General features: G+C 38.7%; 1 protein-coding gene across 2 annotated transcripts; it reads left to right on the top strand.

Annotated features, from left to right (window-relative positions):
- Window positions 1-2918: 2918 nt before the first annotated feature.
- LOC105040487 (inactive protein kinase SELMODRAFT_444075) lies at window positions 2919-15803 on the top strand. 2 transcript variants are annotated; one of them, XM_010917037.4, is made up of 9 exons: window positions 2919-4313; window positions 5157-5311; window positions 5387-5481; window positions 5724-6757; window positions 7560-7720; window positions 14760-14836; window positions 14911-15058; window positions 15262-15411; window positions 15518-15803. In XM_010917037.4, the coding sequence occupies exons 1-9, from the start codon at window positions 4124-4126 to the stop codon at window positions 15587-15589; spliced, it is 2082 nt and encodes a 693-aa protein (XP_010915339.2). In that variant the 5' UTR covers window positions 2919-4123; the 3' UTR covers window positions 15590-15803. The 2 variants fall into 2 exon arrangements, with proteins under 2 accessions (XP_010915339.2, XP_029119028.2); XM_029263195.2 differs by lacking the exon at window positions 2919-4313 and adding an exon at window positions 4322-4718.
- Window positions 15804-16503: the final 700 nt, after the last annotated feature.

Raw genomic sequence — 16503 nt, 5'->3', positions numbered from 1 at the left:
GCCATCCTCCACTGTCTATCATGGAGTGACCGCTTAACCAAAGGCTGGTACTAGCACGGAAACCAACAAAAGGGCTAGTGATGTGAATAGATTATTTTATGACCTTTTGAAATTCGTATGGGTCATCAGGCTAACCGGGGAGCTTACGAAAATACCCCACACATGCTTCTCAAACTTCACCTCAGAACGTTCATAGGCTAACCCTAACCCTCAGAATTCCAGAGCAAACACGGTTTAAGTTGGGTTTGGTTGGCTCTAGCCTCTAGTCTTTTAGATTTGAGTTATCTTATAGATTGCTTTAATGAGTTGGCTAGAAACCTGATCAAAGAAATGGGGGTTATGCAGTGGCTGGAGGCTTCTCATGTAGATTGGGTTGGAGGATTATGATTGCATCCTTTGTGCCAAAGAAGAATTCATCCTCCTTCTCATCTATCCACGGGTGGATCATTCTCTATATAAATCTCAAAACACTCCAAACTCTTTTATATGCTTGCATATATCTGAAGTAGTGGATGATCCAATGGTTAGTAGGCATGAAGAAAAATGACTCCCTCCATGCGAAGGATACAACTATGAGGCATCACTCATATGCTTCAGTTGGATCAAGCTGAGCCTTCATTTTTTTTTTTCTTTTCTTTTTGTTTTTTGGTTGCTACCTTTTTTTAAACCTTCAAGCAGTATTTGAACTCCATGCCCCTGGTAAAACAAGTAAATATTCTACCAGAAATAGGTAATTTAGCACTTTGCGTTGCATGTGTCAGGCAAGGTTTAGCTTGATGAAGCCAAGTTATGGTCCTAAAACACTTAGGTTAAAGGTGCCCTTGGGCCAAGATAGAATGGAAGTCCTGTTGAAAAAGCCCATGATTGTCGCTCCTACAGGCTACAATGCATGCTCTAAATTATCCAAGTCACATGGTTGGCTCTTTTCTTTCTTTTGCTGTGATATCGAGTCAATTTTCATTTCTAGAATCTAATGATCCTTTGTTTTTATTGGTCGATGTAGAATGCTAAAACCCAATCCATAGAGGATATATCTGTCGACAGAGATCTTGAGCTATCTTGCTACATTTGTAAACGAACGGCCTTTTCCATATTTTGCTACTTTTTTCATTATTGTTCACTTATATCAATATCCTGTACAACACAAATTAAATTTAACCTGTAGTCTTGTGACCACTTTTAATTTCAATAGAAAAGAATGTTCGCGCAACGTTCACATCGATATCTTTACATGAACTAGATTATTCAATATTGGAGCAGTGAATCTTTTGAAAGGGCAAGTCAGCTATTTCTTTTTTTATTTTAAAAAATAAACAAGAATATATCAATCCTTCAAAATCCAATTTCGAATCTTCTCTAATTTTTAAATTTTATTTTATTTTCGATTTCAATTTTAGTTTCAAATCAAACATCTAAAAAATATGATCATTTCTTTCCCATCCTAATTTTGATTCCAAATATATCATCAGTATTGTTCCGTTGCAGCCTAACTCTGCCACAAGCTTGGTGAAGAAAGAGTTATTTTTTTTAAAAAAATCAAATAGATCTTCACTTTTAGCCATTAGTTGACGTACACCACTTTGTAATTTCGCACATGCAAATGCCTTAATAAATTGATTCTGCACCGTAAAAAGCATGCAAATAATTAAAATTTTATGATATAAAATAATTAAAATTTAAAAAATACTTATATATATAGAGAGAGAGAGAGGAATAATTGACTAGCAAGAAGGAATTAGGATCTTTTTGTTAATAGTTTGGCCTTCAACCTATTAAACAGGGAAAAAGATCCAAAATATACTAAGTTTTATACAATATGTCGGAGATATTCTTGATGAGAAGATTTTTTCTCATATCTGGCTTGTGGTACTTGGGGTTCAAAATTTAAACAGTTGTTCAATTAACAGTTCGAAGACAACTTATCATTTCAAGACGTCGACAATTCTTCGACCTCAATTCTATAAGATAATAAAAAATGTTGCTTCTATTTTTCAAGAAGCCACAAAACATCCAAATCATTTATCCTTTTCAAAACCCAAATCCTGTAATTCTCAAAATCCAAATCTGGTTGCCAAAGTGTTTTGTATTTCAAATCCTGAACTCTTCAATACATATCACATGATGATGCAATACATGCTGGCTTTTCATAGCAATGTTTGACAGTAAATCAGATTAACATAAGCTCATACATTGTTCTTCTACATTTAAAATATTATAAACCAATATACTGATATAAAAAATTTAAAATGGCTTAATATGATCTATTTTAGTATTTGTCCATCCATTCGGAAACTCTCGAATTCCGATTTTTTTAATTAAAAGAAAAAACCACGAATTTGGATCCCGGGTCCGGCTACGTTTCCATCAAACCGCGCCGTTGCAATCGCCGTTCTCGAGACGTTGGGGTTGGGTCGGACACCGTCAGGAACACACCGTCCTGACGGTATCAGCCCGGCTCAGACGGCAGCAGTCCTTCGCGAGGCCCGGTCCGGTGGTCCACCCGACCACACCGAGGACAGCAAAAGAATGACCGCGGCTGGGGGGGGGGACCGTCACGTCCGGACCGGTCCGGTCCGTTCCATTTGCTGGCCCACCATGCTCTTTCCTGTCCCCACCAACCAGAATCCCAGTTTAAAACGCTCTCTTCATTAGAACCCCATTCATCACCTATTTACATTCATAGCCACCAAAGGCAGGCCGTTTTCAAAGTCCCACATCGGACGGTTGGCATTTTAAATTTTTATAACTCACGGTGTGAGATGGGGCATTCCGCGTTGCACCGACGCCGCGCGATGTCGTACGAGGAGAAGGGTTAGTTGCGGGGAATGGAGGAAAAGAGGGGTATTTTGGAGCAATAGCTGCCGGATGGCGGTGCGGAGAGGGAACATGAAGCTGGGGAAGAAGGGAAGCGAATATACCCTCTCTCTCTTCGCTTTCTTCGTGTCGATCGCCTTTTCCTCTTCCCCTTTTTCTTTTCTAGGGCTAGGGTTTACTTCTTGTTTTCCTAGCGATCTCAATTTCGATTTGATAGATCTGGCTCCTTTTTCCGTGCTGCATTTTGATTCTTCTGGCTTCGGAGAAACGAAGATTTGCTGAAAGGTCGTCATGCAATGCTGTTGAACCAAGTTGTCTTTTGTTCTATTCTTTGCTACAGAATTAGGTTTAGGTCTTTAAATTTCTTCAAGGATTCAAGAGGTTATTCGGATAAAACGTCAAAAGATTTCTTTCTATGGACCGAGTCGTCCCGGATTCGAGTGCATTTGAGCAACAGTTTTAGGCTTTCTTGAGCTTTATTTGAGGGTGGGGTTGTCGATGAGATTGTGTTAAAAGGGATTGACCAAAGATTCTTTTGATCTTATTTTCTCGCACTTTCTTGTCATTTTCGGTGATTTGATCAATCGATCGATCGATCGATTCCTTGCTATCTATTCTGTTTTCTTCCCCACAGGCGATCATTGTTCTCCCCTGTACTGGAGATGTTCGTCTGGCGGTTTCTAGGATTTTGGGCCATCTGGTCTGAAGGGGATCAGGAGTTTGTTACTGTGGAAAGGTCACCGATTCCCCTTTTCCCTGTCGTTTTCTGGCAAAAGTAATGGTACGCTCATCAGAACAATGTTTCATTCTCTCTAGCTTTTGTTGTTTTCCTAACTATAGACGGAAAAAGAACCTTTCTTTGAAAGAAGAAGAAGAGAAGCACATCTTTGTATGCTTGGAATGTCAGGATTATCGGAAGGAAAAAAAAGGGTGTTGAGGGATAGCCTTCTAATGGTTCCCGAAGGCATCGAGAAGGGATAGGGAAGGAAAAGAAACTTAAAGGGAGAGAGATTATGGGGTCGGGTGGGTTAAAAACCTTGGGCATTTCATATGATCGGGTTGACAAGTCTTTATCTTTTTTGTGATTCCCTGCAAATAGTGATAAGGACCGTGAATTCTTGTCTCTTTTATCTGTATCTAACTTGATCTATCGGTGTCCTAGTGATCGTAAGTTTTATTTTTCTAAAGCCTCTGTTTATTCTTTTTCTTCTTCTGGGTTCACTGCCTCTGTTATTAACGGTGGGAGGCCTAGTTCTGTGAGGTGGGTATGAAGGTGAGGGTTTAGTTGAAGTTTTGGGCTTGGCATTGGATGGGTGAGATGAATGCTAATCTGCACCGGAATCTCGGAAAGACTGATAAGGGTCACGATGAGAGGATTGTGGTAGCAGTGAAGGCTTCAAAGGAAATCCCAAGAACTGCTATTATCTGGGCTTTAACCCATGTTGTTCAACCTGGTAGTTGTATCACTCTATTGGTTGTGCTTCCACCACGCGGCTCAGGTACCATTTCTCTGAACTTTCTGTTATGTTTCATCCGGAGAAATTCCATGCGATCCTTTGTTTGGCTTCCTTTAGTTTATTTTCTTCGTTGCTGGTTGATAACTGCTTGCGTTCTATTAAACTAACCACTGCAGTTGCTTTCATAGTGTGCTGGTGTACTTACTGCTTGTTCAGAGAAAGATCACTTGCATGATCATTAGCTTATACTTCAATATTTTTGACTGAGCCTCAGTTAGTATTTATTGATATTTTTGATGTTGAAAGCTTGTTATTATGTAGCAAGAAAGCCACTTTTTTGGTTGGTGGGGTTATGATCGGTACCAAGAAACAATATCCTATATTGGAGGAATGATTATTTTCAGCCTCCCTTATCACAGCTAAGGACTTGCAGTAGTCTTCAATCAGGTATGGGCCGTGAATTGGTTTACAAGGACTATTTCAAGCTTGGTATCATGGCATGCTTATGCATCCAAGTTGATACCACAATTCCTTAATTTTTAAGCAGATTGTATACCTCTCTGACGCTTTAGAGACCACAGGTAGCCTAGGAGTTCATGTACTAGATACTGGGATAACCAGATTTCAAAAAATCAGTTTCTTATGACTGACATGTTCAATGTCATTTACCAGAAAATTAGTATTTTAGAAGTGCTCTTTTGGTTTAAGATTCTTGTCCGATTATGTGTCTTTTCCCTGATTTGAGAATATCTATGTAAGCATAATAGTTTATCTGGTAAAGCATTCATGAAGGAGAAAGAATTACTTACTTTCTGGGGCTCTACTGTGTGGTATCTGACCCATTTTCTGCGGGGGAATACTAAGTTTGCTGAACCTACACTTCAGGTAGAAAAATATGGGGTTTTCCAAGATTTGCGGCTGACTGTGCCAGTGGTCACAGGAGGTCATCTTTTAGGACCGCTTTGGAGCGGAATTCAGATATCACAGACTTATGTTCCCAAATGATGCTTCAACTTCATGATTTTTATGATCCAAATAAGGTTAATCCATCAACTTTTATGTTAACTGTCTTTTCACTTCTCTTTGCTAACTAACATACATCTTTTTGTCTACAGATAAGTGTCAAGATAAAGATTGTTTCTGGATCACCTTGTGGTGTAGTTGCTGCTGAATCCAAGCGAGCTCAAGCAAACTGGGTTGTCTTGGACAAGTAATGATTAATTTGTAGAATATTTTCTTCTTGATTTTCATGGCAAGCAGTCTATATTCACCTAAATGATTATAAATTGGATTTTATTTTTGCAAGGTTTGATTATTATTATTCTTATTATTATTATTATTATTATTATTTTAAGTGTTACTCTTCATGCTAGATGAGCCATGTATATTTTCGATTCTGTTATCCTTCTTATTTCTGACCCCAAAAGGTCTCCAACTCACCTTCACATGCAGACAGCTGAAGCATGAGAAAAAGAAGTGCATGGAAGAACTTCAATGTAACATTGTTGTTGTGAAGCACTATCAACCTAAGGTTCTACGATTAAATCTGATAGGATCACCTGATTCAGAGCCCCAAGCGTGCTATCCACCACCTCCTGAGGAAGGCGAATCACCTGGAAAAGACTCAAAGCAAACCAGGGTTCCTCCTAAGTCCATCCGAGGGCCAGCTGTAACTCCTACAAGTAGTCCTGAAATTGGGACACCATCTCCTGCTACTGAAGCTGGAACATCATCAGTATCAAGCTCAGATCCTGGGACCTCACAATTATTTGCTTCTGAAGCAAACAGTGGTGTTAAGAATGAACTAGTAACCACAAAAGCAACTCTTGAAGTGGATATAACTAGCGCAGGGTCTGACAGTGAAAGCTCAAGTCCAACAACCTTAGGTTCTCTGTATGGAATGTCTGAGATATTCAGCACGGCTCGATCACGTTCCAACCAAGTTGAGGAAATTTGTCAAAAATTCAAAGATAAAGCTCATATTTTCACAGCCAAAGTCTTACTGGAGGATTTTTGTGAACTTGATGACAAAGCAAGAACCAATATCCTGAACTATAAATCAGATAACAATTTCAGTGGAAATATTAGGGAAGCAATTTCACTACCTAGAAATGCACCTCCAAGACCACCTCCTTTATGTTCGATATGTCAACACAGGGCACCTGTGTTTGGAAAACCTCCTAGAAGATTCAGTTATGCTGAGCTGGAACTTGCCACAGGTGGATTTGCCCGAGCAAACTTCTTGGCTGAGGGTGGTTTTGGATTTGTTTATAGAGGGATGTTGCCTGATGGTCAGGCCATTGCTGTAAAGCAGAACAAACTGGCTAGCTCTCAAGGAGATCTTGAATTCTGCTCCGAGGTGGAGGTTTTAAGCTGTGCACAACATCGCAATGTTGTGATGCTAATTGGTTTATGTGTTGAAGACAGGAGAAGGTTGCTGGTCTATGAATATATCTGCAATGGTTCACTGGATTTGCATCTTTATGGTATTTAGCTACCAATTAGAGTTCAAGCTATTGATTTACTCTGATTTTTATGGTTGTTTAATATGGAAACTTTTAGTTCTTTCAATTCATTTGGATGTCTTAGGCCTTCCCTCTTAAAATGTAGCAATTATATCTTGATTAGGTCATCAAACTTTTATTCACAAAAATGAGTCTTTTCAATATTAAAATTCATCAGGTTCAAACCATGTCATTGGACCATTTTAGATTTTTTTTTTTAACCTGAAGAACAAAACTTTGACACTTAATCTGATGTCTTCAAATATGGGGCTTTGTCTGGTATTTATAGGCAAGGTCCACCAGGCACTTTTTGTCATCTGGTTATCCTACAGTGGAATTAGTTAGCTTCATCTGGGGTAGCAGCATTGGCTGCTCCTGAACATGCAGCACCTGTATGAGATAGTTATTATGTGTACCTGTTTTCAGGCTTAGATACACCAGCTGGCTGCCGGCTAGTCTGTGTACACATTTTAAACATCTGAGCCATCTGCACAGGCGTTCTGCATCATGTGGGGCTACATACCTAATCTGTTTCCATCTTACCAATATAACCTAGACAGTGGGCTTTAAAGTAGCATTCCACTGGAAAATGGAAATCAGAAGGCACCATGTGGCATCTGCGAATGCAGAATGTCTAGCACCACTGTGGTTTGACACCTTGTGTAGGTGCTCACTAATTGTGTTTTGCAGAACTCAAAACCACAGCCTGCCATCAAGGAAGGGCCATTCAAGGAACTGAATAGCATTAAGTGGAAATAATTCTTAACTGTTTAAATCTTTGTAGGTTGTAATCAAAAGCCTTTGGAATGGTCTGCTAGACAAACAATTGCAGTCGGAGCAGCTCGAGGTTTGAGATACCTTCATGAAGAGTGCAGGGTGGGCTGCATTGTCCACCACGACATGAGGTCAAACAACATTCTAGTCACCCATGATTTTGAACCAATGGTATAGCCTTTCATCATCTTTTTTACATTCTTTTGTTTTAGTTACTTTGACAATGTCTTATGAGTCAAACTTTTTTTTTTTTTGAAGAGCTTTATTTTTTCTATTTAAATATTAACATCTTTTATGAAAATTCTCCATATTTTGTCAAGTCCAAAAATTGTATTCTTCATCTTGCACCTTTGTATGGCCTCTAGATATGTCTTTGACTACATGGACAAGTACTTGTCCTGCTCAAGTTTTCTTTTCATGTCTAAAAAACTTAACATGCTCTTATTTGTATTTATCCTGACTTGTTAAGGTTTACTTTGCATAGAATGGAAAATAAGATCCTATACTTCTCTTAATGTAATTCTGCTACATTTTATGCCTTCATAACCACAAATATAACCATGACTAGCCTGCTTTATTCCCTTAATTGGTGCTATTAAACAAACTAACCATTACTTTAATTTTTACTTCCCAGTTTCCTCTATTTAGATTAGAGCCTAAGCTGAAATGTTTCACATTTCTTACCTGGCTTATTTGTTTTGTAAAATCAGACACATAATATGAGAGCAGTTTAGGGTGGACATCGCAAATTGACTTAGTTGCCTTCAGTTTTTTATTTGTGTTTGTCTTTAAATAAGTTTGATGGCTTGGAGTTCTTTTTACAACAGCAAATCTCATCATTTCCGTGCATCTGCTTGTTTTGGGGCCTATGGTTTTTGAATACAAAATGCATTTCACCATTGTAGTATCTCTTGCTTCCTCCCACAATCTCTCCACCTCCGCTACCTGCACGATTTCCATTATCACAATCCTTTTGAATAGTATCTCTTTTCATATAACATTTTAATCATTAACTTTTGTCTAATCATTCTTTTGCTTTTGAAATTTTCATGAGAAACTAAATTATACAATTGTTATTTATGTCTTGACTTCTTTACTCACTCCCCCACTTAAATTCTCTTCATTTATTCTATGAAGATCTTATAGGTATATTTTGCCAATACTATCTATTAGATCTTTCTTTATCTCTATTTGCAAATCGACCTAGATAGCAATATCAAGATAGCCCTTGGGTTAACTCTAGAGAAGCTATCATTGTTGGCATCAGTGGGGACTTTCTTTTTTGTGATCAAAACCACCCCCATAGATCTGTTCCTTTGTTTTCTTCTCCATGCATGAGTTCCTTTCTCTTCTTCTCTGCTTGCGGCAAGCAGAGATGAGTGCCTTCGATAGGAGGGTGCCCTGGGGCACCATGTCTTCTCCAAGGCCATCAGTGAGCCCATAGCCACTGTGGCATTGCCTGCCTCCTTTTCTACACCCAGGTCCTCTTCTATGCTTGCTCAATCTTTGTCCCTGTTCACACTTTCCTTCCCCACCGTCCATGGTCATCGGAGATAAAGAAGAAATGGTTTATTGGGAGCTCCAATATGTTGCCAAAGTAAATGGGAGAGGACATAAACAAGATCCTCCATTTCCCTCCAGCCATAGCCCAAGGTCACCCTGTATCTAGGGCATCGATTCAAGGTCCCCAATTTGACCAAGCTTGCCTCCAGAAGTCCCAAACTCAAGCTCCTCCCTCCAAATCTCTGTCAAAGGAGAGGTGGAGCCTTCCAATCTTTGCCTCTTTTGGTTGAACTCCTTGTCTAGCCCCATCACCTTCACCCTAGTGATGGACTTGAACCATCGGATCTTCATCCTCTGTTGCCTCACTGTGCAAGGGCTAGGCTTGTAGGAGGCTGCGGCATGCAACAGCAACCCAGTCAACTCTGACACGTCCCTACTCCCTTTTGCTACCTGTTTCGGATGTTGTGGTACTGGTTTTGATAATTTGGAAGTAGCTGTGGCCTTGCAACCATGCCCTCTTCATTGAGCACAATGATGATTAAGAGGACGCACCGATGCGGCGGTGGAGGCGAAGAGGTGTAATGGGCTGCTGTTTCAGCAGGCGATGTTCAACCTCATGTTCTCCACTGTGCTGGACAGGATCTGGGTGCTAGCAAGGGTGTTGCAGAGATAGAGCGGATGCTGAGGCTAGGGTCGGTTGGGGCAATGGCTGTGGGTCCAGTTTGGCATAAGGGTGGTGAGGGCGGCAGCACCGATGTCAATGCTGCTGAAGGTGTTGGAAGGAGAAAGAAATATACCCTATTTTCTTTACTTTAGAGTGGATCCCGATTTAGAATAACCAGGGTAAGATAGTCATTTTATTACCTCTGTTTAACTTAACTAGAGATCATGGTTAATATGGGAGGTGGAGGCTTAACAGAAGGGTCATCTTGCAAATATAAGTAACTTTATCTGGGTCAATTTGTAAATAGAGATAAAGAAAGGTTTAATACACAATATTGGAAAAACTCTGGGTGCAATATATGATAAAAATTTAAGAAACCACGTGGCATCAAGCATGAGAAGTTGCTTGAGTTCAAAATGAGCATGAGATTTTCAAACATGGACCTGTATTATATGTTTATGCAAGACCATCTGCATGTGCCAATTCAAATTATGTATATGCATTCAGTTGCAGGAGGATTTGTCACCATGACTTGAAGCATAAGGAACCAACTTACTGAGGCTATAACATTGAACGCTGTTCAATCAGGTCTTTTGTTGTTCCATGTGTTATTAGGGTAACCCACCAAATCTTATTTACAAGCATCAAGTGACAGTGATGATTGGGAATTGGTATTTATTTGAGCCAGTATATACACACATACATACATGCATATATATGCATATATGTGCATACATACATATACATATATACATAAATATGTACGTACATACATACATATGTACATACACACGTATACTTACATTGTACATACGTACCTACATACGTAGCTGCCACCCTCTCCCTATCATTGACCTCCTCTATATCCTCTTCACGGATGATAACTGCAAGGGTGCATCCTTGCTGACGTCCGTCCTCATCCATACCATTGGTCTCAAGTTGTTGGGCTGTGAACAGGAAGAGAAGGGAGGGAGGATGATGTGGTGAGAAACAGAAAGGGAAGGGAGGGACATATCAATTTATTATTTACTTTTCAGCTAGAAAGAAGGATAACATTGCAGGTGTATGCGGGCCCAACTCTCTTTCCTCTTCTCCCATCTTCTCTCTTGGTTTGCAACTTTACTTTTTTATTTTTTTTCCATTTATGTGTTCCCTTCAATTTCCTCTGGTAAATTTGGTAGGAGATTATTTTAAGTTACTATTGAAAATCTCTCTCAATGGGATTATAATCATGCAATATTCATGATTTTATACATATGTATGACTTTTTGTTAAAAAGATTTCATACATATCGTGATTTTAAAGATATCTGATGCAGCTGTGTAAAATGCTTTTCAAAATGTAAGGAAAATAAGATCAAAATTAAAAAAGAAGAATATATAAGAATTAACCATATATAGTATATAGTTAACATAATCAATTCTCTTTTTTTTTTTGCAAAGGAATGAAAGCAATTAATGTGGGAGGCAACAACCTGATCAATCAAGAATGGGTAGATCCCAGTTTGTTTTCAGCTGGGTTACCTATTGATTTTATTCAAAAAATAATCAATAATAAAAGGTGCATTATATAAAGTAAAATATAATGCATTTAAAGACATCTAAAGAAGGGCCTTTCCTTAAGTGATGCCCTAGACTTGCCATTGCTTTTAAGAAAGGGCTCACACCAAGTCGGTGAAGAGGGATGAGGCCATGCACCCATGAGTTTCTTTGATGTTTATCCTATCTCGATGATGTTCTATACCAATAAAATGATTAGCTTTGATGTTTTTTAATCTTGTTTTGATTTGATCAGGTGATCTTTGGTAATTTGTATAACATAAAAATTTGAGTAGTGATTATGAAAATCTATTAGGATATGAGGGAAAGAATTTTTTTTTTTTTGCTGGTGGTGATGAGATGAAGGTTGATGGCCATGGAATTTTAGATGTGTGTTAATCATTCACATCTCTTTTGAATTGCTAAGTTCTTGATGCTATTTTTGGTAGAGTTTCTTTGCTCTACAACTAAAAAAATTATGAGCAGATTTTTCAGGACAAAGTATGGTAGGATATTGAGTCAAAAAATGCTAACTTGCATTGTAGTTCCATAATCTATGCTTGTTTTGCTTTTCAACTACTCACGTGATACACTGATGATGTGTGATTTGAACTGGACCTCTTCAATTCAAAGATGAGCCGGAAAAGATCCCCATTTTATTCTGCTGATATGATTTCAGCTGGATCATTATAATTTAGAGACAAGCTAGAGAAGATCCAGCCTCTTCATATCTAGAGACCAACCAACTTGCTCTACCTTTGCCCAGTATTTGAAGTTGTTTGTTCTTTGGCCATTCATGAGTTTACTTAAAAGTTTCCAGTATTTGAAGCTGTTCGTGTAACGTAACTACTGGATTGTTTACTTCTGTCTTTTTTTTACAAAGAAGATGGTATATGTTTCTTTGCATATTTCATAATGCATTAAATTATACAAAATCAAACCATGTTTTATTAAATTTAAGTAATTTTTGTTATCTTTTCTCAGACAAAATCAAGTAATGTCTATTGTCTGCTCATTTTTGCTTATGGTCATTCCCATATTCTACGTGCATCGCGCATGCTTCAACTAGTAAAAATATCTAGTAGTGCGTCCAACCTTGGAAGCAGATAGTGAGGTTTTTAACCCAGCGATGTTCTTGAAGTTGCAATGAGTTTGGGGCACAATTAGTTTTAAGAAGTGCAATTACTTCCTGCAAGGAGCTGCCCCATTGCTTCATGGGATCTCGTCCTGCTTAATGGCCTATATGAAACAATGAGTCCTTGCTTTTGCATCTCAGGTTGCACCATAAAATCTATCAAGTGGCAATGGAGGGATGATGGCCTGAGTTGTGGCCATGATGGTGCTAGCGCTCATAGACCGGTGGGGACAATGGTGTTGGATGGCCTGTTGGTGGCAGCAGCTGTCATGGTAGTGTTGGTGGGAGTGACTGTTGAAGGGTTGTGATGGTGACAGATTATGATGGCGGCTACCAGCAATGGCTGATGGGTTGTGGTGGTGGGTATAGACGGCAGTTGTGGCTTGGTGGTGGCATGGATATTGATGGGGGAGGTAGAGGTGGGGTGGTAATTGATTGTTATATCATTTTTTTTTTCCAAATAATTTGAAAACGACTTTTCCATTATTTTTGCATTCAAAAATTTTAAAAAAACCAATTTTTAAAAGCAAAAAAAAAAAAAAAAGCAAGTATGTTTTCTGCATAGGGTTTGATTTTGTTTGTTTGTATAAACAGAGTGCAAGAAGTAGTGGCAATGCTATAGAGCGCCTTAATCTTAACAAGGCACATAAGTATATAATTGAGGACCACTCTGTCCTATTATAACTCTTGTCACTCCAATGTTAGAATGAAGCTGTGCATGCATTTTTGTGTTTGTATATGGAATAGTACAACCATAAGTAAATGACTGGACATTTTTCCTCTAACAAACTTACCTTCGAGAGATAGATGCTTTTTTCTTTTATCATGTTAATATGCATGAGAAATCTGAGGCATTAGTTTGTATAAGGATAATCTGCCTATCATTCTCTATTTACTTTGCATTTATATTTTGAGTATTAGAGTATATGGTAGACTCACTTTTTCATTCATCAATTCAACATATTGACGATAGCTGAATGCTTGTTGAAACTGATCTGCATAAGTTCCCAGAACTTTCAGTTAAAAGGGGAGAAAAATAGAAAAAAAATGAAACTTGTATAAAGTCTGCCTCCCGAATCTCCACCATTTTGAACTTCAGACCGTAAAATTATGTGCATTAGAAATTAAAGGAGAACCTAAACCATCTGGATCAGGGCATTTAAGTTTGGTACTTCACTACAAGATTATGTTTCACTATTTTTTCCCTATCTAATGCCAATATGCCATTCTCCCTATAAATATTTGATGAACTTTAATCTTTCAAAAATTTCTATATAATGAATGAACTTATATACATGCTTCTCAGATTAGAAGGTCACACAATTATTGTCACTACTGAACCTCTCATCAAACCTCTTCTTCATTTTTGTCTTCGCTTGGCTTCAGTTTTTTTATTCTTTCTTCCATTTGCCTCATTATTTTATGCTCTTCTACTGACCAGCAGTATTTTTCTTCTCAGAAGCCCTGCACTGTTTTCATAGAGAAAAAAACCATAACAATAAACATCTAGGTGGCTTTCTCCTTTCTTTCTTTTATTTTGGTCTTCCATCTTATTGGGCCCTCGCATGTACATCTCTATTCATAATCACTTATTTTTCCTAAAATGATGATACAAGCCAGCAGGTTTCTCATCAAGAAGCCATTGCTACCATCCTTGAAGCAGGAAAACATTCTTTTCGAAACTCAAGCTTAAATAGATTGGACATTTGATATAATGCAAACCTAGCTAAAGCACGTCATAAGTGAAGCCTGACCACTTTAGTGGTATGAGGGACCAATCTCATATGCATTAGGTTAGACCATCTCTGAAATTTTAACATATGCTTTTATTAGACGGCATTATAAAAACCAAATGCTTATGATAGAAACATATACACCAGAACTTGCAAATGCAGTTTATATTAGGCAACCATAACGGCTTTGAAGTAAGACAGGACAAGTGAAACAAGTAAAAGAGGCTGCCCATAATCACGGTCTATCCTTCTATTTGCGCCAATGTCTCAGTTTATGTACTGGGGAAATGGTATCCTACGGCCTACCCCTTATTATGAATGTTTTATCAGAATCTGTGATTGGCAAGAGATTTTCACATGAGAAGATGAATATCTGCCTTATGTATCACATATATGGTTATGTATTTGTTATTCTATTTTCAATTTATTTTTCTTGACAAATGTAAAAAGTTGCCGATTTTCTTGTTCAAACTCTTCTTTGCATCATTAATCTATTGCTCAGGATCTTATGGCAGTTCATTCGAGGTTAAGCTAATTTAAAAAGATCCATGTACTGCTGCATGCCTTTAAATTCAGTGTGCAGTGTTTGGACGGAATGATCAATAAGGCATCTGACATTGGTCATCTATTTTTGAAGGTTGGAGATTTTGGCTTGGCGAGATGGCAGCCTGATGTAGACCAGGGTGTGGAAACACGAGCGATTGGCACCTTTGGGTACAACTAGAATGAGAATCATATTCTATTCGTATTATAATTGGTAGGAAGCTAAATAATTCTTTATTTCATAGGTACCTGGCTCCAGAATATGCGCAGAGCGGACAAATCACAGAAAAGGCAGACGTGTATTCCTTTGGTGTAGTACTGATGGAGCTTGTTTCTGGACGGAAAGCTGTGGATATTAGCCGTCCAAGGGATCAGCAGTGTCTCACTGAATGGGTAGGCTGTATGCTGCATTTATATCTTCGTAGAAGGACAATAAAAGTTAAATCATATGCCCTGAATTAGACCTTATGATGCTGATTAGGTACTTAAATTGGGGGTTAATCGCTTACCTTAAACTGGCCCCACAGTAGCACTTGCCAAGCTATCAGCATAGAAATCTACTCTGTATTCTTATTGCTCATACTTTGTTTGAGCAGGCTCGCCCTTTATTGGATAAATGTGCGATAGATGAGCTTGTAGACCCACGATTGGGAAATTGCTACTCTCAACATGAGGCTTGTTGCATGTTGTATGCAGCATCATTGTGCATCAGACATGAACCTCATGCAAGGCCTCGAATGTCCCAGGTAATCCTGCGTTAATGTTAACAAAAACTTGCAGCCTGGTACTATGCTAACAAGAACGGTGTGCATTTTCCTAATCTTCCAAATTCGTGTATAATTGCTTGGAAAGGTGCTCCATATACTCGAGGGAAACGGTGTGCTGGAACAGATTAAATTTCAACATCTTGATATGACACTGTAAACAAAAAGCTGAGAAAAGTGATCTGATGAGATTGCGCGTCATTATAATGGTGCAGTCCTGCCCGAGGCTCCAGAGGGCTTGAGCCAAAAGCTCTGAAGAACAGCATATTGGGAGAGAAGGCTCATCTCCTGTTATGTGTAAGACAATGACGGTAGATCAGATGTAATGTATAACCCACCCCTATGGGCTCTTTTTAAATGATCTGTTGTCCATATTTTCTGTGGTGGTCCGGTATTTAATTTACATAAAAAAAAAAGTCCAGTATTTATTTATGGTAAGATGCTAATGAGTGATTCATGGAGGTACGGTGACGCAGGTTGTCCGCTAGATCCAGCTGCGTTGCAAATGAGAGGGCTCATGCCTCTTTGAAATTTTGCCTGGGTGAAACTGAAAGGTAGGGTCATGATGCAACCATATTGGTCTGCTTTTCAGTGTGTTTATGGACAAGGAAGCATAACAATCAAATGATGACGTCAGCACGCGTGATTCTGTTATCGATAATGGAAACCTTTTGCATGTATTTCAGCCGCCCCTATCCAACAAAAGCATGGAGACTGGTAATCCTATCGAACCGAGGCCATTCATCAAGTTTAGATGTAACGGACCATCTGAAAGAACTTCTAAAGATGGTCCACCAAGTCATGTCTAAAAGAAACTGCCAATCTTGAGCACCAAAGACGAACCAAATACGATAATTTAACGTCAGGGTTGAAACAACTAGATTTTGAGATGACCATAAGAAGCGTGATTGTGATACCATTAAGAGCAGCGCCTGCAATTATCCCTGGTCTAAAGCCCATGTACCACGACATCCACGTAATATTGAAAAATTTAGAAACAATCCGAGAGGAAATCAAGCACGGACTCACCTTGTACTGAAAATGGAAGATGCACACCATCCAAGCAAACCGAGT

The sequence above is a fragment of the Elaeis guineensis genome, chromosome 3 (genome assembly GCF_000442705.2).
Source record: "Elaeis guineensis isolate ETL-2024a chromosome 3, EG11, whole genome shotgun sequence".
Lineage (NCBI taxonomy): Eukaryota > Viridiplantae > Streptophyta > Magnoliopsida > Arecales > Arecaceae > Elaeis > Elaeis guineensis.
Note: the sequence above shows the minus strand (reverse complement) of the source record. Positions and strands in the feature narration are given on the sequence as shown.

What these genes read in the sequence shown, in the direction of transcription:
- LOC105040487 (XM_010917037.4), top strand. Translation starts at nt 4,124, where the DNA reads ATGGGTGAGATGAATGCTAATCTGCACCGGAATCTCGGAAAGACTGAT. An exon ending in CCCATGATTTTGAACCAATG is followed by an intron (nt 7,721 to 14,759) that starts GTATAGCCTTTC and finishes CTATTTTTGAAG; the next exon opens with GTTGGAGATTTTGGCTTGGC. An exon ending in CAAGGCCTCGAATGTCCCAG is followed by an intron (nt 15,412 to 15,517) that starts GTAATCCTGCGT and finishes TTGCTTGGAAAG; the next exon opens with GTGCTCCATATACTCGAGGG.